The 23483-nt window shown below is 43.7% G+C and overlaps 1 protein-coding gene across 8 annotated transcripts in view; it reads right to left on the bottom strand.

Annotated features, from left to right (window-relative positions):
• The window catches only part of sdk2b (sidekick cell adhesion molecule 2b), a 375818-nt gene extending 353767 nt beyond the window's left edge, over positions 1–22051 (bottom strand). For 2 of the 8 annotated variants that reach the window (XR_008599389.1, XR_008599388.1), the window contains exon 1: positions 21226–22051. Coding sequence is in view for 6 of the 8 variants with exons in the window: in XM_055004189.1 (XP_054860164.1) it covers positions 21226–21313 (88 nt within the window). In the remaining 2 variants the exon portion in view is untranslated. The remainder of the gene's footprint in view (positions 1–21225) is intronic. The other 6 variants (XM_055004190.1, XM_055004188.1, XM_055004191.1 and 3 more) reach the window with 4 other exon arrangements.
• Positions 22052–23483: the final 1432 nt, after the last annotated feature.

Below are 23483 nucleotides of genomic sequence, written 5' to 3'. Positions count from 1 at the left end.
ATGAAACGAGAAAAAAAAAGAACAATCATGAGCTCGACATCAGAGCAATGAGGATTTCTGCAAATAACAGCCAAAGTGGAGATCTAGTGAGGATGAGATGTGAAAAAGAAACGAGGAAGATCAGACTTAGGGCACAGGGGGTGAGCAGAGAATGAAGATGACGCACTCAATCAGTCTCCACTCTGAGAGGCCTCTCATTAACTATTCCCGTGATAATGACAGCACTGAGGAAGCTCCTCGATCTCTGTTATTAGAGACGAGGTACTTTCCACTCATCTCCACACTTTCTTTCTCCCTACTTCAGTCTCTGGAGAGAGCTTCATAGTCCTCTCCGTTTTTCATTCCCCATTTTCTCTCGTTTTATATTTTCTCTCCCTCTTGTCTCAAGAGCAAGGCCACCCGAAACTGGTATTTTGTCTCCCATAGTTACTGAGGATATCACCCACAGAGAGCAGCAGTCCTCAGCAAAAACTTACCTTGAGAGTGAATGCACTGTGGAAATGCACAATGCAACGCTATCAAGAAGATCAGGCAGCATTTAAAGGATGCTGTATTTCCCGTTAATTCGTGGCCTTCCATGTGCATCCACAACACTCCGTTTGACCCCTCAGTATCCAGCCAGCGCTCGTCACATCAGCCCGCTATGATAAGCAACGAGGCAGAGGAAGACAGAGGCCGAGGCATGGTCATCCCCGCCATGCAGAAGAGACATCAAAAGAGAGAGGTAGCGCACAATCTGTCATCTGGAAAGAGGTTTGCTGATTGAAACGTAGCAGAAACTGCATTTCTGCAGCCAGAATAAATCGCAGCCGTCACGGAATACATATCAAAACGGGGACGGTAACTATTTGCAGGTATGAAATGAAATGCAATTTAAAGACTGCTTAAACTCTTTTTTTTTCTGTATTTGCTGTGGAGAACCTAACTCTAGATATCGCTCAAAGAGTGACAAAAAACTGACACATCTGCACCACTCCTGTAACCCTGATAATTGGCACATTTCTTTAGCACCACAAGTGTCAATGTGATCTTTTGAGTGCTTTTAATATTCTAAGGTTAATGCAAATGCTTAGAGAATACTCAAAGTTGTTCCTGTGGTTTCTTGTTCATGAGCTTTCAGCTAAAATAGGATAGGAAGGCTTTTATTGAACTGAAAATGTTGTGCACTCTCAAAACGTTTGAGATTTGAAGCTGCTGTGTCACTACTGGGTCATGCCTTTCCAGTTCAGTCGGTTAAATCCTACACATGGTCTGATGGAGCACATGACAGCCTTTGCAACTCTTACTCATGTCTTTACCAGCTGGAATATGTGAGAACAAAACCCATGTCTGATACCTCACAGAAAACATTAATTTCGTTAAGCTTGCAGGAAAAAAAAAACTACATGTAGCAAGCATAGTTGGCGCATTGATTTCATCTAGTGAGTACTAAAGCTGCTAGGAGAGTAATTTCATGCCAGGTAGGCTCCCTCTCCTCTCCTTGTCTCCGTGCTCACCCCTGACTGAAGAATCAAACCCAGAGGGCTCCTTTACAGCAGGTGTTCTGTTAGCGCCTCACCCCCTCACACCCCCTCACACCCCCTCACCCTTCCCTGCCTCGTCACTCCACCCACATCACAGCGAGGCAGGCGGGAGGGCGGCGCTCCCCTCAGCGTTAGGACGCAACACTTTGTTACGGCTCTATTAGCTAACTAATCTGAAAGAACTTTATTTTATTAGCCCCTTAAGACTCCTGCTAAGGGGCTTTTCATCCTTTAGGGATTCAGTAACTGTGCAGTCTCCCTGCCTCACCCTCCTCCCCCCCTCCTCTCCCTTTTCCTCCTGTCTCTCTCAGTCCTTCAATGCCTCCATCTTGCATGCTTGCTCGCCTCCTTCTCCTGCAGTCTGTGGAACTCACAAAGGGTTGCAGCAACTGTGCATCGCGGACACAAGAACGGGAGAAATTGCGAAAACGCTCTGCACTCAGATGAGGCCCCACTGCAGGCTGAATAAGCAATAGAACGGACGACGCATGAAGAATGGAAGGCGAGGAAACAAACACACTGCAGGGACCTTTGGTTTGCAGGAAAATGGACCTCCACTAGCAATTCAAACACTCAGGTGTGAACTAATGGCTCCACTGACACCTGCTGTTTATATCTGCGGTACATGGCTTCTACTCCATCTCCCGACTTGCCTTCTTCCTCTGTGACCGCCACAAACAAAAAGAAATCTGAGGTGCAAAATCATAATCAAGGAGTCGGAGTAGGCAACCAGGAAGTTGGGATCAGCAATGATAACAGATTCTGTGAGCACATATTTGACACACTGTACATGTTGTTCTCTTGGAGCAGTCATTTTAATTCATACCTTTCCTCCGTAGTCATATCAAATTGACATCTCTGACAGCATCCAATTTTGAACGCATACATTTGATCAAGCAGAAAACAAAAACTGAGATTGGATGACAGCAAAAGAGAAAATGTGAAGTATTTCATACGGCTCGCCGTGATGCATTATGGAAAGGGGACAAATAGTGCCACAGACTTATCTTTTAAATGAAAAAAAAAGCAGCAAAGGTGAGCTTTGATTCCGTAGGTGGTTTGAGGTTTGAGACCTTTGCTCCGGTGTGCCAGATGTGTTTTTGGTCACAGTGTTTTCTCCATTATCTCGGCCTGCTGCGTACGTCTGCACTGCGAGGCTCTGGTGGAGGAAGATCAGAGCAAAACAGAAGAGACATCAAACAGGAGGCAGCTCCCTCATGCACCTCGCTGGAGGGGGAAGCTCGGACGTCTTGCTCAATATGGAAGGGCTGACGGCAGGGCGGCCCGATGGCGGCACCGGGGCCCCACGCCAGCAGGGAAGGCATCACACAAAACTGGCTGCATGTACATGCAACGCACAAAAACACACAATCACTCGAGCTCGGATAAAAAAAAGACACTCACAGAAACTCTAATAATGCCATCAGAGATAGCCTAATGATATTGGAGGGCAGAGTGCGCGGGTTGCCTTTGATCTTCCCTCTTTCCCTCCTCATCCCTCAAAGCTTGTTGCAAAGAAAGAAGCTGAGCAGAGCAGAAAGAGAACAAGCAAGACACAGAGAAAGAGAGAGCCAGGATGAATTGCCAGCCTCCATTAAAAAACAAGAGAAAGAGGGTTAGGATTGAGTGGAGCCTCGAGGCAGAAGGAAAAAAAAATCAAACCACATCTTCTCATCTGGATGTACCTGCAGAGGAGGCAACGGGCAGCTGACAGCCCACCGCTGCCCCTCCAGCCCTGCCAGATCAACAGGCCTGGATTTGGCCGGAGACCCCGCTGAAGTCCGACAGATTCTCAGCCACAGACAAATACGGCACGTCTGTCATTCCAGCTGATAGCTGCCAGCGTTAAGCCTACGCCTCCCTCTACATCTGCCTCCTCCTCCTATAACCAACTGCAAGAGGTGCTTTCTGATCACGGCTGTCAATCAAATTTCAAAGCCTCGTCTCGGAGCGATAACGGAGGGAAAAAATGTCAGTCAGTCAGAGGGAGAATCGGAGGAGTCCCGTGAGAGCTCTGTTACTACCAGATCAAACAGCTTGTTCGTGTTTGTCAGCTGGTACATCTTTGTAGAGATGTCCTTTGACGTGGCGCCGTCTTCCGGGTTAGCGAGCACGTCGTTGGTCGTGATGGATTGTGGGGGTTTAGATCTATTTCGGGGCACCTGACAAGGCCTGGTGGGTCAAAAGATTAAGGTCTATGTGTGTCTGCACCTGAGGGGCAAGGCAGCAGCTGCAGAGGCCAAGGAATGACAGTTGTGAGGAACCAGGACACTGAATCTAAATCTGGACGCCACCCGCTGAATGTACAATGAGGGAACCTGAATCATTGCTCAGCAGAAAATGTTCTGTTTTTGGTTTTACAAGTTTGCGATAAAACTACATCCAGTCTTATTTGGGTGTGTGAGCAAAGGTTACCGGCAGGTAAAAGACCAGCTAAAGAATACTGGTGCTTTAGGAATGCAGACAGTTTCCTCACAACAACAGCATGATAATACATTTGTGAAGTCGACAAACAGGTAATTTTGTTTGTAGTCTAATGGAGAGTAGAGCAAGAAGGTCAACACTGATTCCACCTAGGTAGATCCTTGGCTAGATGTGTTTAAAGGTAGTTTAGCATAAAGGCTGCAAGTAAGGACAAAGGCTAGCCTGTCCAAAGAGAAACAAAATGCAAATTCAAGGCGGCAGCGAGCACGAACAAACAACACAACCAATAAAAGCTTGTTCTTAAAGAAGATGAGTTGTCCAACTATCATCTCACCAGACACTATAATGCCATGAAAAGCATGTGGACAGTAGATGGCAGGTATATAGCGAGTGACTCCACCAGTTCCTGCAGATCTGTTGTTACAGGTTTTCTGTGTTCAGTCATTTTCAGAAGCAATTTGAAGATTACAAAATAAAACCTAAGCATAATAAATTATTCTTTTATTTTTACAAGGACAAAAATCCACCAAAGCTCTGTTGTTCTGCTTTAGTGGTGCTTAAAATGTTCCTAACACATTCTCAAGATCACTGATAAGTTAGATTTAAAGCAAATATTTGAGTAAGTGGAAGTTAAATTTCCACTGATATTGGAGTTGATCAGGGCAATCGATGACGTAGATGCTGAAAACGTAATCATTGGTATATTCTTTTCATATCAATTCAATGTAAAAAGTTTCTGTTCTGCATCTTTTTTTGGTGGGCTGCACAGTGGCTTGGTGGTTCATGCTTTCGCCTTGCAGCTAAAAGATCCCCGGTTCACTTCCCGGCTTTCCAGGGATCTTTCTACATCGGGTTTGCATGTTCTCCTGTACATGTGTGGGTTTCCTCCAGGTTCTCCAGCTTCCTCCCACAGTCCAGAAACATGCTGAGGTTAACTGGTGATTCTAAATTGCCTGTAGGTGTGAATGTGAGTGTGATTGTTTGTGTCTATGTGTAGCCCTGTGATAGACTGTTACCTGTCCAGGTGTCTCCTGCCTTCACCCTCAGTCAGCTGGGATAGACTCCAGCCCCCACGACCCTGATATATATATATATATATATATATATATATATATATATATATATATATATATATGGATGTTTTTTTGGCTCCAGGGCTACAGTTTTAAAATGCTGGCTGCAGCAGAGTTTCCAAAGTTTCCAATGACCTAAAGCTTCAAAATTCTGGTAGTACTTCGAATTATCACAAAAACACTCCACAAAAAGGCAGTTTGTCCGTTGTGCAGAGATTCAGAGGCAGACTACAGCAGTACAACTGCAATGCTCCAAGAAAGAATACATTATTCTATGAGATGCCCACCAGTAGAGGTAAAACCACCATAAACGGCGTCTGTTGATTAGCAGGGAGAGCTTTTCAATAGATTTTGTCCTTGAAGTGGCTAAATGCACCCATAAAGCTCGAAACTCCAGATTTTTTGGATAAAATTCATCTCCCAGATGAATCGACTGAATGGTATTCAGTGGCAGCCCTTCACTATGTACCACACTAAAGTATTTTTTTGTCATTGGTTCCAACAGATTTTTGTGTGATGTTTAGGAACGAGCCAGCAGGTGATTCGCTTCGCTTAATGCGTGAAAAAGCGACTCAGCCGATCTCCTAGCTCCACTTTCACATTTACCAGACATACGAGTGATAATAATCTTCGCATCTCACTCAGCAAGAAAGCAAATAAGTGCAGTTCCCCAAATTGCTGAACTAATTAGGTGTGCTTTAACCCAATTATTTTCCTTAGCTACAAACATACAATACCCAGGAAAGTACACAAATTATTTGCAATAATTATTGTTTGGAACCTATTTCAATATGGATTTTTTTTTCAATGCAAACTGTGGTCCCTGTGGTCGTCTGTAATTACAAGATAATGCCGAATGATAAAATATAGCGGGGCACAAATAGAAAGAGTGATAAAGTCAGCAAAGCAAACCACCATGGCGTTATCTGTTTAAAATCTATCAGCCACCACAAACTACTGCACTGCTTCACCCAAACAAGTAAGGATGTGTTTCTTAATTATGAAGTTTCATTTGAATTATGTGGTATTTCCCCCTTTCAAAAGTTGCACAGTCTTGCATAAAGTGATGATAATGTCACTTGCAGCAGATATTTGTCATTTTGTTTTTTTAACATCTGTTGCATTAAACTCTATATTTTTACTTCACAATATGCTGAATTATTGAGTTATTTTATACAGATAAAATATAAAAAGTAAAGATTTCTAAAATGGCTTGTCAGTAAAATGATTTTTTAAAAAGTTGTTTTTTTTAAATACAAAACATTTCCCAACCAAATATCACAGTATTAATTTAAAGCTACAAATATTTTTTTTAATGAATACATGATATTTGCATCCCTAAATTATTTTTTTAAAAATTAGGATTTCTGAAAATAGCTCAACAGTAAATGTATTAAAAATAAATACATTTTAAAAAGAAAAAAACATGTCCCAAATGTCACAGCATGAAATCAAAATTTACATTTTAATTTATTTGTTTATTTTTATTTTTTAATGGTCGCTGCAGTTGGCAGGTCTTAAATTACGTACTTTGAGCTGAAATAAAACAGTCCTTGTGTGTTTCTGATTTTCTTCTGCTCCTGCTAAGTGTTTACTTTTTTTTTTCCTGTCTCCGAGTAGCGCTACCTGCATTAATACCTGCCTATGACTGTTTCCTGCTCGTCTTAATTCCATGGAGAGGCCGTGTGCTGTACGTGTGGCTGTGAGGGCGACTCCGGGGTCTTTAACATGCAGCATTGTGCTTCTACATGTTTGTTTTCTTTAGATAGTGTTTACACACATAAGCCTCACAGCGTACAATGTCATTTTCATGCAGCAGTATGCGCTTGTGCTTATGAATTTGTCTATGTGGCTACGTGGGGCTGAGGGACAGTCAACCTGTGTGAAGGTTGTGTTGTGTTCTGGCACTGTGAGGAAGGAATGACAGACCAAGTAATTGGCCATCAAAGGGAACCTTTTCTTCTTGTTGTTGCCGTCTCTGTGAAAAGCACCTTTTCGCTGCTTCTCTGACTGCATTGTGCAGCAAACAAGGACAGAGCACATTTTTCTGCTGTTGTTTCACAACTGGTATTGTATTCTTTCACTGCTCAGAAATTTCCTTCCTGATCTCCTAAGTGACAGGACGATGGACGTTAACCACATCTACAGAGGCTCCCTGCCTTCAGTTATTCACTCCCCACTGCCAACACATGTTCTTCCTGCTATAAACAGTCAGCGATCACAAGCGCTCTATTGTTACCTATAGAAGGGGATGAAGGAACTACATATGGATGCATTCACCAGCACGCCACACTCACTCCTCAGGAAGTATCGTCTGTAAAATGATAAAGAAGAACTTAAAATTTTATGTGTGAAATCTAGACGCCTCCTGTTAGAGCTGTGTACTCATAATGTCAGCACCAAAATGCATCTCGAGAGTCAGCACACTCCTCTCACAGATTCTCTTTCAGCGGTGCATGCTGGGAGAAAACCCTGCAACCCAAGCTAAAAAACGACTAGGAGGGGGTCAGCTAATCATGCATGCTCAAAGTAATTACAATCCAATTAAGTTCAGAATTTTCAGCAACTATGTTTAGGCAGGATTCCAGTGTTGTAAAACCTTCTGAACCCCCAGAACCTGAAAGAGATGTTATCTTTTAAGAAATCACCCAAATTACACCATTTTCTGAGCGAGAAATCAAAACAAAGTGAAAGAATGAGCAGATGTTCAACCCTTCAGTCAAGAAAATTTACCAAATCTGAGCTTCAAATTGTGATATTTCATCAGATTCTGTTTGTCTCATTTAAAAGCTTGTTAAAAATAAAGCATTTGAAAAAAAAAAAAACTGCCTTCCTTGCTATAATTGAAAAACCACGAGCAACTCAGCTGTGACCCACCATCCCATGGAAAAAATTCAGGGAATTTTCAGTTGAACCTTGACTGAACTGCAGGATGTGTGCGACACAGAGCAGCTAAAAGACAAAAATGGGAAGAAAATGAAAATTTAAGTTGTAGAATATCTACAGAATTTTTAGGGAACATTTTTTCCAGTAATAGTAACACATGGGTGAACTTGGAAAAAAACGTTGGAAAATAAAATTAAACTTTTCTTCTTTTGTTTTTTAGGATTTATGGTGATATAGCTGCATCATATGGCACAGAAAACATGTTTGAGTCCTTGCCCTTCTATACATGGCTGTGCTGTTTCCACTGAGGCACGAGATTTTACCTTGAAATAAAAAATGAGCCCAACTGGAGCGAAGAAACTCTCCCAGAAACAGCTCGGCATTCAGAGGCTTAACCAAGAACTACATTTTTAGAACAGAGTGAAGCCACACGGCTGAATTTAGCTCAACTGTAACACTTGTTTATGACTTTGCGATGTGTCACACAGTTTAAATTGAAGTTGATGCACGTCCGGTACTTCATGCCCATCTCTGCTTTTTTCCATTAGTCATCGTGTCTCTGTTGAAACTGCACAACTCCCCCCACCCTGACTGGCCACAAGAAACCAACACTGTCAAAACACTCATTAACTCCTTTGTTTAAATATAGCCCACACACGGAGCGTAAATATTTAAAAGACCGAGCTGGAATTCAGAATGCGACCATGCAAATACCGCAGTAGTCACCGAAGACACTGGAGGGTTTAGTTTTTTACAAGTTTCACAACCAGCAGCGGTTTTGTTTAACCTTTGCTTCACCAAATCCTTTACAAAGAGTTTATCAAAACAGATTTCTACTCTTTTGTGACATTGCACAACTACAATTATGGTTTGGGGTTTGAGATTTTTATAAAACCTGCCCAGCTCTCAGAGGATTCAGTGACGGATGATGGGAAGTGGGCCTGTTTGGTGTAAGCTGGAGCCCTGGAGGTCGGCGGTCGGGTTGACTGTGATGCAGCAGCTCCAGGGTTCTGACATTTTATGGAGAGGTTTAAAGACTTCTGCCAGGAAGGAAGGAAGATTTAGAGAAGGGAGCGGTGCGAGCCAACACACTAGCTGTGTCGTCCGCACCTTTTATTTTTGATCACTATTGTGTGCTGTTGTCTAAAATGGCAATATAAAGACTGGAGCTCATTCCGCAAGACAGTGGAGCGCCGTGACAAACGGCCACACAAATTTAAGCCACAGTTTTCAGTAAAAGGTCTCCGGCAGCTGCGCCTCCAAATCTCTCGCCTCCTTTAACTGTCACATAATGGCTGCGGTGATGTACTGCGACGCCCCAGTTGTTATCTATCGTTCGTACAGTAACAACAGGCCTCCCTCCCCCTTAATACGCCACTCTCACTCGAGTAAAATAAGGTGGGTCTCCTTTACAAGCACCCCACTTATTCCTCGCAACCTGCAGGTGAAAGCTCAGTGCTGTAAACACAACACACCGAAAAATGAAGATGAAGGGAATTGCAAAATAAGAGATGGGGTCTGGAGGGGAAAACTGCCCACTTGAACACAGCAATTAATCAATTAGTCGCAGCGAATCGATGCTCCCCGCCCAGCCTGGCAGGCTGACAGCACTCAGGTGTAATTAAAATTGTAACTATTGACAAATCAAGATGGATGGAGCACTCCTTGCCTCTTCTGCTCACTCATGAGGGAGTGACTCACTTTTGTGCAATGAGAGAGAAGTGTGAGCATGTTTGCGCGAGTGTTTGCATCCGCGAACGTGCTCGCGAGGCTACCTATTAGCGTCCTTGAGCTGAGGTCAAGCGAACGCAACACCGCAGGGTCAAAACCCAGCGTCCGAGCATCCATCTCACTCTGTCACCTTCCATTATCATCGGGTTATTCCCATTAAGTTGACTGCCGAGAGTGTTAAGTAATTTGGTCAAGTGTGAAGTGTATCCAGGCAAACGATAATCAAGATGTTAATCTAACTAATCTACATTTGGGGACCTGCTCAGCTGAAAAAGTGTAAAGAAGAGCTATGAAAGGGTGCTTTTCTCTGAAAGTGAGTCACAGATAAAGCAGGCATCTCAATTAGCAGGTGATATCAAACCATAACAATCAGCTATCAGTGGGGGAGCTGGATGTGGTGACAGATGAGCCAAGCTAAGGAAGTGATCGCCCGGATAAAAATTGCAGGCATACAATAGTTTCAAATAAAGCCTTTAATTATCCTCTAGTTAATTGGTGATGCCGCTATCACCTTTTTTCCTTCTTTATTCCTTGCTTCTCTGTGTGCGCGTCACTTTCCTCGCATGAGAAGACATTTGTGAAGTACATCTGCTAGCACAAAAAATGAAATAAAAAATCATTTGCACAGTGCTTGGTGTTTACACGAGGCTTGGCAGGAGTCAAAAGGAACTATTCAAAAGCAATATCATAGGCGTCCATGATCAATGCACCAATACCAGCGGAGAACATTCATTCTTTTCACAGATGTAAGATGTTCTCCGTTGAGGGAAATGTGCCTTACATCTCTTGAGAGTGGCCCCTAAGTGTCAGACAATGACAAAAAAGGAAAATAAGAACAATGTTTTGTGAGTTTAAGCACAGTTTTCAAAGCACTGCCAAGGCTCTGTCATTCATGGCGTGTTTAAAGAGGAGCGAATACTGACCCCACGCAGCTGATGTATTAAGAAGGCATTTCATCATTACAATCTCCTCTTTGTGCATCTCAATCAGGTCAGAGTTCATCCTTTAGCTTATTGCACAAAGCAAATTATCTAACAACTTGCAGAGAAAGAGAGGCACCAGTTAGTAAATCCTTCTGTAAAAGGCTTCAGAACAGAAATTGACCGTTTGATGAAAAATTCACATGGCACATGATGTTCTGTCTACCCCACTGACAAGTTCAAAAGGGAGGCTGGAAAATTAAGAGGCACACAGAACTTTTCTAGAAAGTATTGAACATATCAAACTCTGATGCCAGATCACTTCCAATGTGGCCAAGTTTCCTCCTGAAACTTTAGAGTTACGCTGCATTTCATTCGCTTTTGTTACATATTCATGGTATTTAACCTTCATCATCCTGCCCCGACTTTCTCATTTTCAACATGTATCGTATTTTTCTCATGAATTAGTGTTGTCACATTTTCAAAACAAGAAAAGCACTCAGAGAGCTCAGTCCTCCTCCAAGGCTGCTCAGTCGTATCATTTCTGACGGCTGAAATCTTGAAAAAATTCAATGCAGAAATCACAACAGCATAGAATGTGTCCATTTAATATAGATGTACCCACAAACACAATGACCTTGCGCTGAGTCCAGGTGTGTGTTCTGCATGTGTATGTTATGTACGGATACCAGATCACATGACCTAAATATGTAGCAGGCGGTGGGAATTGAAGGGACTCAGAAACACCCCCACAATTTAATCAGTTGTTCCTTGTATCATTTCTGATGGATAAGTCCTGATAAGTCCTCAGCGGTGGATTTGTAGTAGGATCACAATCAGCTGACGTAGTATTCACTTGTTGTCATGGTTACAGTGACGCCTTGCCGCTACCTGGCAATGATACAGAAATCTTTAGCAGATCCGTGGATCCAGACTATAAGCCGCATCACTGCCAAAATCTAATGACTTGGTCCTTGTGTCATTTCTGACCTTTCCTGGAAATTTCATCCAAATCCGTTGGTCTGTTTTTGAGTAATGTTGCACACAGACAGACAGATGGACTAACGTACGCCAATCGTCACATAACTTTGCTGTGACACTTAATACCTTCCGCCTAAGCGAGATAAAATTACAGCATTACTATGGGCCAATGGTTGATTGTTGGTCTAGGTTTCCTACCCAGATTGGCCTTTTGGTGTTCACAGAATTGATCTAATGGTATATAATGCCATATACAGCATAAATGCATCTACTTTTTGAAGAGTCATGAGATGTTCTGCAACAGCACTAAGAGCAGCTAAGCCTTGGGTTTTGTTACGATGAGAGAAGAAGAAATGAGTTGGCATGACCACAATACCTGCAGAGGAAATGCAGGGAGCACCTGATATCATATTGGGACTAATAACAGAGAACAGTGTCATTTTTAATGACTTTTCAAGTTTCAATATTCAGTGCAGCACTATTCGGCATACTTTCCTCCTCCAGCCCTCGCACTTTTGCATCTTTAATATACGTATTGTGTTTATCTGCAAATTCACTAAGAGAGAAAATACATTTTTAGTGTCTTTAGGAACCAACAAATGGTGCAGACAGCGCAATTATTTTTGAACTCCTGACACACAAACCTTCCAGGCACACAATCTGCAGTCGTGCTCTTTTTGGTTCAAGGGTTCTTCACCTGTTTCATATCACTGTAGCAAAAAAAAACACCTGGAGAAGAAGAACACCCTGACCTTCGTGTGAATCATTTACATATTATTACAGAGTCACACATCTCTCCATTGGATTCAAAATAATTAACGCAATAATCAAGTCATATACCTGCAGACAGGTTGAGTCCTGGAGAAAATAATGCTGGAATTCTTGTATGACTGAAAACACGTCAAAGATTTAATGCTACGTAGAGTCTGTAGGTTTTCTCATCAAATGTGGACAAATGGTAAGAGGAGTGCATAAGCAGGAAGGCTAGCACATTAAAAGGTATGGAACGCTGCCGTGGAAAGGATTTCAGAAGATCACCTTTGATGCGACGGCCTTACGGAGAAGATTACAGAACCTCCTGCATCAAAATAGCATGGCGCCCCCACGCATCAACATAATCAAAAGTCATTAGATGATTGAATCTAAAACACCGCCTCTGTAAATAGAAAGTTCATTCAAACCCAAATAAATAAACATAATCATTCGTGCTATAATTTGTGAGTAATTGATCATAACAGCAAGGTTATCTTCCGAATGCATCTGGAGGCTGGAAGCGGAAAAAGTCTCATGTTCTAATAGTTCTCTTCATTCTGTGTTATTATTATGTAAAGCATAAAAATGTGCTCTCTCATCAAATCAAAGCACCCTACAAATCAAAGTTAAGGCAATTACAATCTTATTCCACCCTTTCAAATGGCAACAGCTGTTTCCCTTGGTCAAAATTGCAGCATAATTGCACACGGTAGCATATGGTTATGGCTGATTAATCCAACTGGGGGTGAAGGCCCCATTATTCCTGCATGGGATGGGTAAGGAGGCAGCGGATCCAAGGGCTGGATGGATGGGTAATGGGATGGCGAAAAAGGGAATGGGCCTTTGATGAGATGTCTGTTAAAGATGGTGTGATTGTCAGAATCGATCAGGCCCTCCACCATCCCTATCTGAGCCATTACATTGATCTGCGTGTCATCCGGCTTCTTCACGATAGAATCACGCCAGTGGTATCAAAGTATGCAGAAAAGAGCAGCAGTTTAGCCTGAATCCCTTTTTATTCACAAAATATACGGCTCTGGGTGTTTTCAATTTAATGCCCCCGAACTCCATGAACTAGAGATGCAGATTTTTTTCCCCTATCATTTTCTTCATATAGCACTGCAGCGAAATTATTGTAGCTCTGGGGGAGCCCAGTGAGTGGCAGCCAGTCGGAGATGTGATAGTTAGGCCAGCTTATTGGCCTGTGGGCTTTAACTGGCCACCGCTTGCATGCAGACCAACACCCACAAGCGCCTTCCACTTACATATGCATGCAAATTCAGACGTCGCCTGCAAACACTCACAGAAAAACACCTCCCCCAGGAAGCAGCAATTACAGGGTTCAGAGGTGGCTTCCCAAGCTCCCAGCCAATCTGAGCGCATTTCAATTGTAAACACACAAGAATCCACATGAGTGAGTTGGTTTGGGGGCCTCCTGAAGCTAGTGTCACTCTGAGGTCTGCCTCATTTCCATCCATCCATATGAGGGATGATGGTGGTAAACAGGCCTTGACTGTGGCTCCCCTGCTTCGCCTGTCGCCTCGCGCATAATGGCCTTCTTAAGGTGAGAGAAAAGTTCAAGTCCATAATCACATTTGTACCTCTCGTTTATTATTATGTTGAGGTCGTTTTAGAGCTCGATTTGTGCAGCAGGAGATCAGGATCACTACAAGGCAGCACAATCTGATGCATATAAGGCGTATAAGAACAGAAGGCCCCCAGATGATAATTTAGGAGGCTGCAAGAGTGCAGAATTGCGGGTTGGCTTGCCTCAGCAGACATGGAAACACAGGATACGCTCTCGCCACAGTGATATTAAAACAAGGTGGAATGCCCTACTGTAAATCCTTCACTCTGGTCTCGGCACAGCAAGCCTCAGCTTTATTGTTCACACAAAGTAGATCGAACAGAGCTTCAAAAGAGGAATGCTGTAGCGTTCTTACTGAAAAGCCAAGTACAAAATAAAAAAACATGCATGCTATCAGTGGTCTCCTGACTGTACATCAAAGAGGAACACCTGTAAATAAAGATGCACACACTTTGCAAATGTAACAAAGTCCAAAAACACCAGTCGCAAATGAAGCAATCATTTCGGAGCAGGTAATCCGGTTTACCCTGGCGCACAGCACAGTGATCAAAGGAGGCGTTTAAAGACTCGCCATTCCGGTTAAATCCAGTACAGTCACAGCCCCAATTAGGATATGAACAATGAAATGAGCTCGTCACTACTAAAGCCAACAGGGACACAAGCGAATCCTCTGGTTTTTTTTTGATTGACAAGCACTCCAAATTGTTTTCAGTCCCGCAGGTCATTCAGCACTGACCTCTGTCTGTCTCCGTCTATGGTGACAATTCCCAGCTGGCCCTGGTGGCCTCTTTTCCCAGTCCCAGAAACCAAATTAATCACCATGCAAAGACAAATAGGGCAGCCCTGGCAAACACTAACCAGACTCCTTTGTGCTCTGTTCCAGGCAGCTGGCACCATGACAGGGGCTTAAAAGAGACTATTTGTGAATAAGGCCTACTACGTCGTCGTCCCAACCGCTCTTGTTCTGGTCACTCCGTCTGAACTGCTCGGAAGGAAAAAGGAAATAGTACGATCATTTATCTTTCTTCTTTTTCAATCAAATAGTTATTTTTCTGGAGGTTACATAACTGGCATTTCAAAGAAGAGAGCAGGACTGGGCAGAAATTTGAGGATTCTTACAACGACTTGAGGAAGAAAAATGGAAAGTGGCTGGCATGCCGATGAGGGAATTTGGAAGCAAATGCGGTCACTGAACAGAAAAGCTGTGAAATGGTATTGATTATGCCTCACCATTGTTACCAAGCAACTCCCTCTGAGGAGCGAGCCGTTGCTGGTGGCACCATTTTTATGTCATCTCTCCCCAAGTTAGACTGACCTTATCTCCACCTGCTGCAGTAAAGTATTAAAGTCAGGGTGCGATTTTCAGCCATAAAATTCAAAGTCCTTTCCCAAAAGCTTGGCTATTCAGAAACGGTCGCCTTTGGGTGAGTTAAAGCAGGTGTTTTTAAGCCTTTTATGCCCGTCTGTATCAATGTCTGGGCTTGTTCAGTGTATAAAGGCATTCATTTAGTGTATGTCTCTGGTTATGCAGCAACAAGTGTGTAATCAGACTGTCAATGAGCTGAACAGAGAGACTAATATGACCAATACTGGCAGGGTCACAGGGATTTGGTCGGTGGTTTGTGGAGAATCACCGGGGCACGATGGTGTCGGGTCAAAGTGAGACATGAAATACAATCCAGCTGGTCCACAAACAGAATCTGAAGTGTTTTCAGGCAGTGCTTTATAATATTCAGAGACAGGATTTTCCAACTCACTGCAACCATTTTATCTTTTGTCACAGGCATCAAAAACAGCAGCCAGGAGACACATAAACAGCACAAACAACCATGTTTATGTCACAAAGTAATCCAGCAGGAGTGTGCGCTTGCACGTATTTGATTGGCCAACGCGGCGTCTCGCTGAATGACAATGAGAGGGCTGCAGTCTGCCTTATTCTCAAACCGTGGCACCGCTTTCAGAGCCACGAGTCCTTCTGCCTCCACAACTCACTGACCAAGAAGAAGTTTGTCTGTTTGCATGTAGCTTTGAATTTTTAACAGGCATTCCAGCATGACGGTGCCTTAAATATGGCACATTATCCACCGTAATCACACAAATGGGGTTATGTCAGGCAGCACAATAAATGCAACGAAATCCAACAGAGCTTGGCAGGATGTCGTACTGTAGATTAAAGCTTGATAGATTCAACACATCTGCACACACTTCCACCCCGCTGCCCCTGCGCTTTTCACACATGTACGTGTCGGCACAAAGGGGAGCGTCGACACTTGGTCAACATGTGAACACAGCCAGCATTCGCAAAATGTTTGAAGCACTAAAGGTGCAACCAGGACACCGTTTTGTCACATCAAATCATGTTAACAATGAAGGAAAGTATTTTATGCAGATACAGTGTACGTGCACAGTGATGCACAGGTAAAGCTAACATTTCTATCGTTTTATTGGGTTAGTTTCAATGCTGGGGTCAGAATAAGCAGAGCATGAATCAGAATCACACTTTCGACGATTGAGATGTAAAAATGTCTGCTCCTTATGTAGAAAACTTGAGGCCCATTTAAATAAATGAATCTGGCTTAAACTTAACAAATCTGACATTAGAGCACCTTAGTTCAGTTTTTTCCAAAGCAATTTTTGGTTACACAAATGTCTGGGATACTGTACTGCAGTAACTGAGTGGGGACTAGAGGCTTCTCTGTGCACAGCTCTTCTACCGTATCCTGCATATGAGGTGTTAAGGGAAGACTGGTTAGTTTGTGTGTGTGTGTGTGTGTGTGTGTGTGTGTGTGTGTGTGTGTGTGTGTGTGTGTGTGTGTGTGTGTGTGTATAAGCAGATGTTCAGCATGTGAGGAGTTTCCAATGCTGTTTTATATTTTGTTTCTAGGAGATATACTGAAATTGCAGGTTTTATCTTGATGCGAAGGTTTTTACATTAGTAGGAATGTAGCAGGACATGGGAAATAAAAGCAGTGTGTGGTTTATTTAAATGTGAAACCTCTATAAAAAATATTCAATAATTGTGATATATAATCACAGTCTCAACTTTGCTTAAAATAATCTTGATTATCACTTGGGCAATAATCGCGCTGCCCTTGTAAAAATGAGCATGAGTCGATAACGAGCATACATTCCTTCTACTGTAATGTAAGAAGCTGCAGGTCTACATGTCCATGGGAGGGGTGAGAAAAGTGCTGAGCTGTGTTTATGGCTGTCAATAGGTGAGAAGTTCACTAATGGGGTCCTCAGATTCCTTGCAATCATTCTGAGGCTTCGCCTCTGGCGAGAGCCAAACTACATATGGAACAGACACAGCAGAGTGATCAAAGTGTACATGTGGAATGTGTACGGTCATACATGAAGATCTGTCATTCTGTCACCACTCTCCTCCTTTTCCAAGTGACAGTTCTTATTCTGACAGTTAAATATTCAAAAAAAAATCATTTAACACAAGAGTTCACTGTCATTTAAGTACGATTGTTTTATTGACTCTGAAAATAACCTCTGACTCAAGCAAGAGACAAACTGAAGGGAGCTGCTATGTTGATGTATGTTGTTGTATTTTCTGCTAAGTGTTTTATTCTGTAAGCCATTAGCATTCTGTTGGTTTAAATTTAATTATCAGACTGGAAATTTATGAACACTGAAAAAGTCCCACTTAGAAACACTTTTAACCTCTCTGACTGACTGGTATTGGGAAACCGGAACCCGGATCGATGAAAACAGTCCCACTCCAAAAAGCTCTGGAAATGCTTTCCAGAGAGAAAAACAAAAGGTCTCTCAGTTACGCCTCACTCTCGGACTTGCCACTACTAGAGACCTTGGGTGGGAAGTTTTGTTTTATTGAACGTAGCGCAGTGAAACTCTAGACATCCCTCTGAGAAATCTATCACTGGACTTTGACCGTGAGTTTTCTTGCCAGCCCTGAATACTAAAAGCAATATGTTGTGACCTTTTGCCAAAGTGCTGGCTGCAGGGATCTAGGACAGCCTCCGTCTCTTTTTTTTTTCCTCGTCTTTTTGAAAATCATTTCACAGGGCACAGCTGCTACAAGGCAACAGAAATCCCCAGTCTGTCAATTAAGATGAGTGACAAATCAGGACATTTGTAGTCTGGAGACATTGTCTCAACCCCTCTGTCTCCACAAATCATTCACACTCCAATCTCAATCAGCGCTTTCGCTGTAGGTTACCTCACTTCAGCTCTGACCAAATACATCAGGCCAATTTCAAGCAAGCCTAAAGAGAACACTCATACCTGCAGCCTAAGACTTAAAGTGGCTTTGAAGAGTGACAGAAAACTGCCTCTTAATGTAAATACAGTTCTACAATCATCTGCTGTCTGTCTCCTATCTTCACTGGACTTCTCAAGCATCCACAAACAAAACACGCAACGATTGAAAACCTTGATAACTCAACAATCTAATATTGCCACTTGCGGCGTCGACCTCTTCATGTGGAAGCCGCTGACTGAATGTTTCCACTGTGCATCTGTGATTACGTGCCCTATTTTGTCGTTCGTGATAAGAGTGCATCCAATTTTACTTCCTTCTGAAGCAGTCAAGAGGTTCTTCCCAAACCACATTGCATTTCATTCCAGTCCGACAATTTCAATCCAATCTCCAAACAGATTTAAAATGGAGATGACATCCTTGACTTCTATTACTGTGTCAAGGTCCGAGCTAAAAACAGACCGCCGCTCCAAACATGTTGTGCATCCTCCGCGTCCCGGCAGCTTCCCCTCTCCGACACTCTGTCATAACCACAGTTATGGATGTTAATCTGAGCGCCACGCCTCTGACAGAATGAAGTCTTCAAGTCCCTGCAAAGCTCCCAAAGTCGAGCTGTAGCCGCTCGGACTAATCTGCAGACGGTGAGTGATGCAGAAGTATGTATGCCAAACATGACATTCCAATAGAGTCCTCCCCCGCTGCTGCAAGCTCCAAAATAGACGTGTTAGAAATGACAAAACCAGCAGGCGAGCCCAGCATTGTCTCGGCATGACCTCAGTAAATGAATTGGAATGAACAGTGGGACAGACCAGACAGCTCTTCTAACTGTCACTTTAAACTAAATATGCTGGGCGAGTTTGGAGGATGGTGTTTTTTTTTTGCTTTTTCTTAGTTTTTTTTTTTTTTTTTTTTTTTTTTACATGATTCAAGGAAAAAAACAAAGTGTGCTCATATGTCAGCAACCAAAAACAGGCTGAGAAAGTGTTTCAGGGTTCGAATGTTTCTGAAACTACTCGCAGACCAAATGTACATTTTCAAGCCATCAGACTTTCCTCTGCCTCCCTGCTGCGCACAATGATGATGAATGACAATATACAAAAATAAAAGGGCTGGAGATGATCTCCCTCTGCTCAGCAGGCCCTAAAGCAAAGACTTGATAACACTTAAGTCTGATGAAGGCTGTTCTCCCGTCGTTAAAAAGCTGTTTCAGTGGACTGGTCATTAAAATGTGGCAAGCAGTGGCTGACATGTCCATCCAGAGGCATGCTACTCGCCTCATCATGTTCTTTAATCATCAGGAGGAAAGAGAGCGGCCCACACTGGGGTCACTTTCAACGAGCTGCAGCTCCAAACGGTCTGAAGAGAGTCCAATTAAATCCTACAATTTCTGACCCGGGAGCGGAGCGTAATGGAATCTGAGGGCTGCTTCTGGATGGACTGAGCGGAGAGAAAGTGACTGGCAGCCTTCATCTCCAACATTCACAGCTGTATTGTACACAGGCATGCATATTGTTGCATGCACCCATGCACACCCAAAAAAGAAGCGAAACCACCTCCCCAGGCTGCTGCTGTAAATAATGTTGACTTATTTAACTCCCTTGGTTAAACAGGCATTCAGAAGGAAAGAGCCAGAGAGGTGCAGAGTGAAAACAACAATGTCAGGAGTCTTAATACCCGAGTTATCAATCTCCTGTAAATGTCAGGTGCTAGGATTTGCCCTCATGAATGATGGATATCTTGGCTTGTTTGTTTGTTTCCTTTTTTTTTCCATCTTTTCTACATTGTATTATTGAGTGAGCCCAACCGAGGGCTTAGAGTCTATCTTGAGAGGTAATACTCCCTCCTCACAGCGGGAGCAACACCTGAATCCCAACTACCTGAGCGGGGAAGGTGCAGCAGACCAAAGCAGAAGCAACACAGGGAGTGTCACCCACAATAGGTGAGAGCAACATTTGTTGAACATGCACAGAAAGAGTTTGAGCTTTGTGCGGCGAGGGAAAACCTTCCATCAACATCATTATTCTTCAAGTTGCCACTGCCTGGCAATTAAGATGTTCTTCGCTAAAAGACCCCCTGGAGCAACCTCAAGGAGCCATGGTGCGAACTCCAGTCCTCCCTCTGTTCTGGATGTACGGAACAATGTCTGGATCAAAGTGTCACATCGTCTCTTATCACGATCCGACTGTGATCTCCCACAGCAACCGAGCTGTTGTCTCATAAAAACAAACGATAATTAGTGATCATTTTCAGCAGAGATACAGCAGAGAAACTAAACACCTTGCAGGGATGTGACGGGGTAAAAATAAAGAGGAAGAAATGCCCGAGGTTACAGTCGACTCTGCCTTGGTTTTCCAAATCTCCACAGGAATTTTACAGGGATCTTGTGGGATTATTGAGAATTTGACTCTGCCTACTAAAATAATGGAAAACAGGGAAGAAAAACGCCACACTCCTCTCTCCTCTGCTCAGGCAGCACAGTTCACAGAAAACCAATTCATTTTCAACATTTCACACTCGTGTGCATGTATCAATGTGGATCTATTTATTTGCAAAGCTCAGGGTGTGTGTGTGTGTGTGTGTGTGTGTGTGTGTGTGTGTGTGTGTGTGTGTGTGTGTGTGTGTGATTAATTAATTAGTACTTATTTCTCAGCTTAACGTTTCAACAGCTTGGCTTCTGTCATTAAAAATGTTCATTACATATGTTCCAAGTAGAAAAATCCAAAAATCCAGTGGATAGCAGCTGTCTCCCGAGAAAACATCATGGAACTCGAGTGGTGCCAAATAAAGACGCACACCATATATAAGATCTGAACTTAATGGAGTTAAATGTGAAGTTCAGGCTGTGAAAGATGTGGAGGGAAAGCGTCATAGAAATGTTTATTAAACGGGAAATAATAGCACCGGTGCGTGAGTGTGTGCCACATTTACGCAAAAGAGATCTGCGTGTCAGTAGGATGTGTAGCCTAATGAGGAAATTATAGGCTGCCCAACGTGCAAAAGGCGATGAATAATGGAGACATCACAGATTCGTCCACATAAACACCCAGCACAGCAGGGGAGCCACAGTGGGCCTGCGTGATGACTGATCGGCACCGTGCCGAGCCGGTGTCCCTCTTACCTTGAGCTTGCGTGGAGTGGATGAGTAAGGAAAAAAATAAAATCCATGTGGCGCGCCACATCGATCTGCTCCAGGACTCCTCAAACATGGTCCCAAACCGGGGGGCGTCGGGACGCAGACTGGACAACAAGTGCCCGGCGGAGGTCGTGGCTGTGGTGTCCTGGTTCCGCTGCTCCGTGTCTCTGGGAGTCCAATCGGGCAGAGCGCACCGAACCCCGGGAGCGTGAAAATAAAAACGCTGCCGTAGCCTCTGGCGGCCGGAGAATTCGGTCACACAGTCTGTGTTTGTTTTACAGTCCGATCCAGTTCCACAAATCCCACAAAATATTTTCCTTTCGGTGCCAAAGCAGCGTGCGTTTTGCTCTGAGAACAGATGCAACTCAGTCAAGACGAATCCAGGTTAAGTCCAAACAGCCAATCTCTCGCTGCACCTGTAACGAGGCAAAGCGGCTCCTCATACTTTTTTTTCTTTCACCCGCGTCCTTGAGATGCTGTTTTCCTTCTTCTTCTACTTCAAACTTCAGCCTTCCTGCCGTTGTCCGCGACCGAGTGGCTTCCAGCTTCTCCAAATCAGACTTTTTTCCTCGAATCCGTTTCCTTTCTGGAGAGGAGCGCCAGATACGGAGCACAAACACACTCTCTCTCCGAGCTTCGTCGTCCTGTAAAGTTCCTCTCCGCGGCGCGCTGTCAAGGTCGGGATTCAGTTTGACATGAGCGCTGAGGAGAAGTTGAGCAGTTCGGAGAGCGGAGAATGAGGGCGGCGAGGCGGGGAGAAACACGCACGCAGTCACAGTAGCACGGTCGGAGCCTGCCACGGTGGAGAGCCCGGCTGCCGGTGTGCGTCGGATGAGGACGAGTCCCGGGTTCTTCATGAGGTAACGCCGGGAAGCTGATTCTGGGCGCAGCGCAGCGCAGCGCAGGTCGCCACCATGCGGTCATGCGTAAAAACGCACGATCCAGTGACAACACAGCCAAGCACAGGATTTCCAGGAGACGATTTTTAAAGCTTTCCACATCACAAAAAAGGTGTAATGAATACAGCCTTTTGTTAAAATGATTTAAAGAACACATGTTGTGCTGGTGGAGAATCTGGAATGTGTCTGAGTTTTCTGACCTTCTTGTATTTCTTATCCTCTCCTGGTATCATTAAAAGGATTTAATTTTTTTTCACACTTTGAGCAGTGATACTTTGTGTTTTTGCAGTGTTCTTTTTTTTTTACTGAGACTATAGAATGTAAATCCCCCATGCTATCTGAAGGTGCCTGACATGAATAGAAAAGGACACAAAGTCTTCACACAGCCGAGACTGAAAGTGCTGCACGTTATCCTGTCAGTGTTGAGCCTGTGTTGGAAGAAGAGGGAGGACAAGAAGGAGGAGAGGGTGAGAAAAGAATGAGTGGAGGACAGAGGGAGGAGAGGGGAGGAGGTGATGGAGAGTGACTGAGCAAATGTTTCCAAAATGACAGTATCAGTAAAGTGGAAGTGGAGAGAGAGAATGAGAGAGCATGACTGAGCAAATGTCCCCGTCTTGGAAATGACAGCGCCTTGCAAGGAGACAGCAGGAGTGCTGAATGTTTGTAGGCCCATCTGAGCGACCACAGGGCAGCCAGGAAATAATGCACCATGATAATAGCCTCTGCTATTTCTCAGCATGATTTTTTGGGCTCCTTTTGGCTTTCTCCCTCTTATCCAAAAATGTGATACCTTGCACAAAAGTTAATAATAGGAGAGTTAACATCAGGAAAAGCAAGACAGAGTGCTTCCCTGGCCACCCCCAGGGCTGCTCAGGGACCCGATTATGATTTTTCAAAGTACTTACTGTGACTGAACTCAGCAAGAGGGTAATTTAGAAAATCCCTGGACACAGTATTGTGAGCCACAGCTTTCTGCACACAAGTGGCAAAGCCATTTGTTTGTGTTCTTTTTATTTTTTACCTCTCTTTCTCTGCAGATGCCAGCTCCGCCAGGTGTTAGCTCCTGGTGTTGTTGAGCAATGGCTAGCTGTGATCACAGGTGCTGAAGCCGCTTACTGCAAGCTGTATTCGCTTCAGAATGAGACACGCTCTTTTCGTCTCGCCCTAGAATTAACCACACAACTGGTAATGATGATTCAGAGTGATCCAACTGCAATTATTTCAGGTTATTCTGACTTTTGCCCTGGGCATCCATATTTAACACCATGTGAAACCACACATTGGGTCCCATTTTTGGCTCAGTGAAGGCTGAAGAAATCTAAATGTGAAGTAATTGGAGAAAGC

This window comes from Amphiprion ocellaris, chromosome 18 (genome assembly GCF_022539595.1).
Source record: "Amphiprion ocellaris isolate individual 3 ecotype Okinawa chromosome 18, ASM2253959v1, whole genome shotgun sequence".
NCBI classification, from domain to species: domain Eukaryota; kingdom Metazoa; phylum Chordata; class Actinopteri; family Pomacentridae; genus Amphiprion; species Amphiprion ocellaris.
The sequence above is the reverse complement of the archived record's forward strand: the minus strand, read 5'-3'. Positions and strand labels throughout refer to the sequence as shown.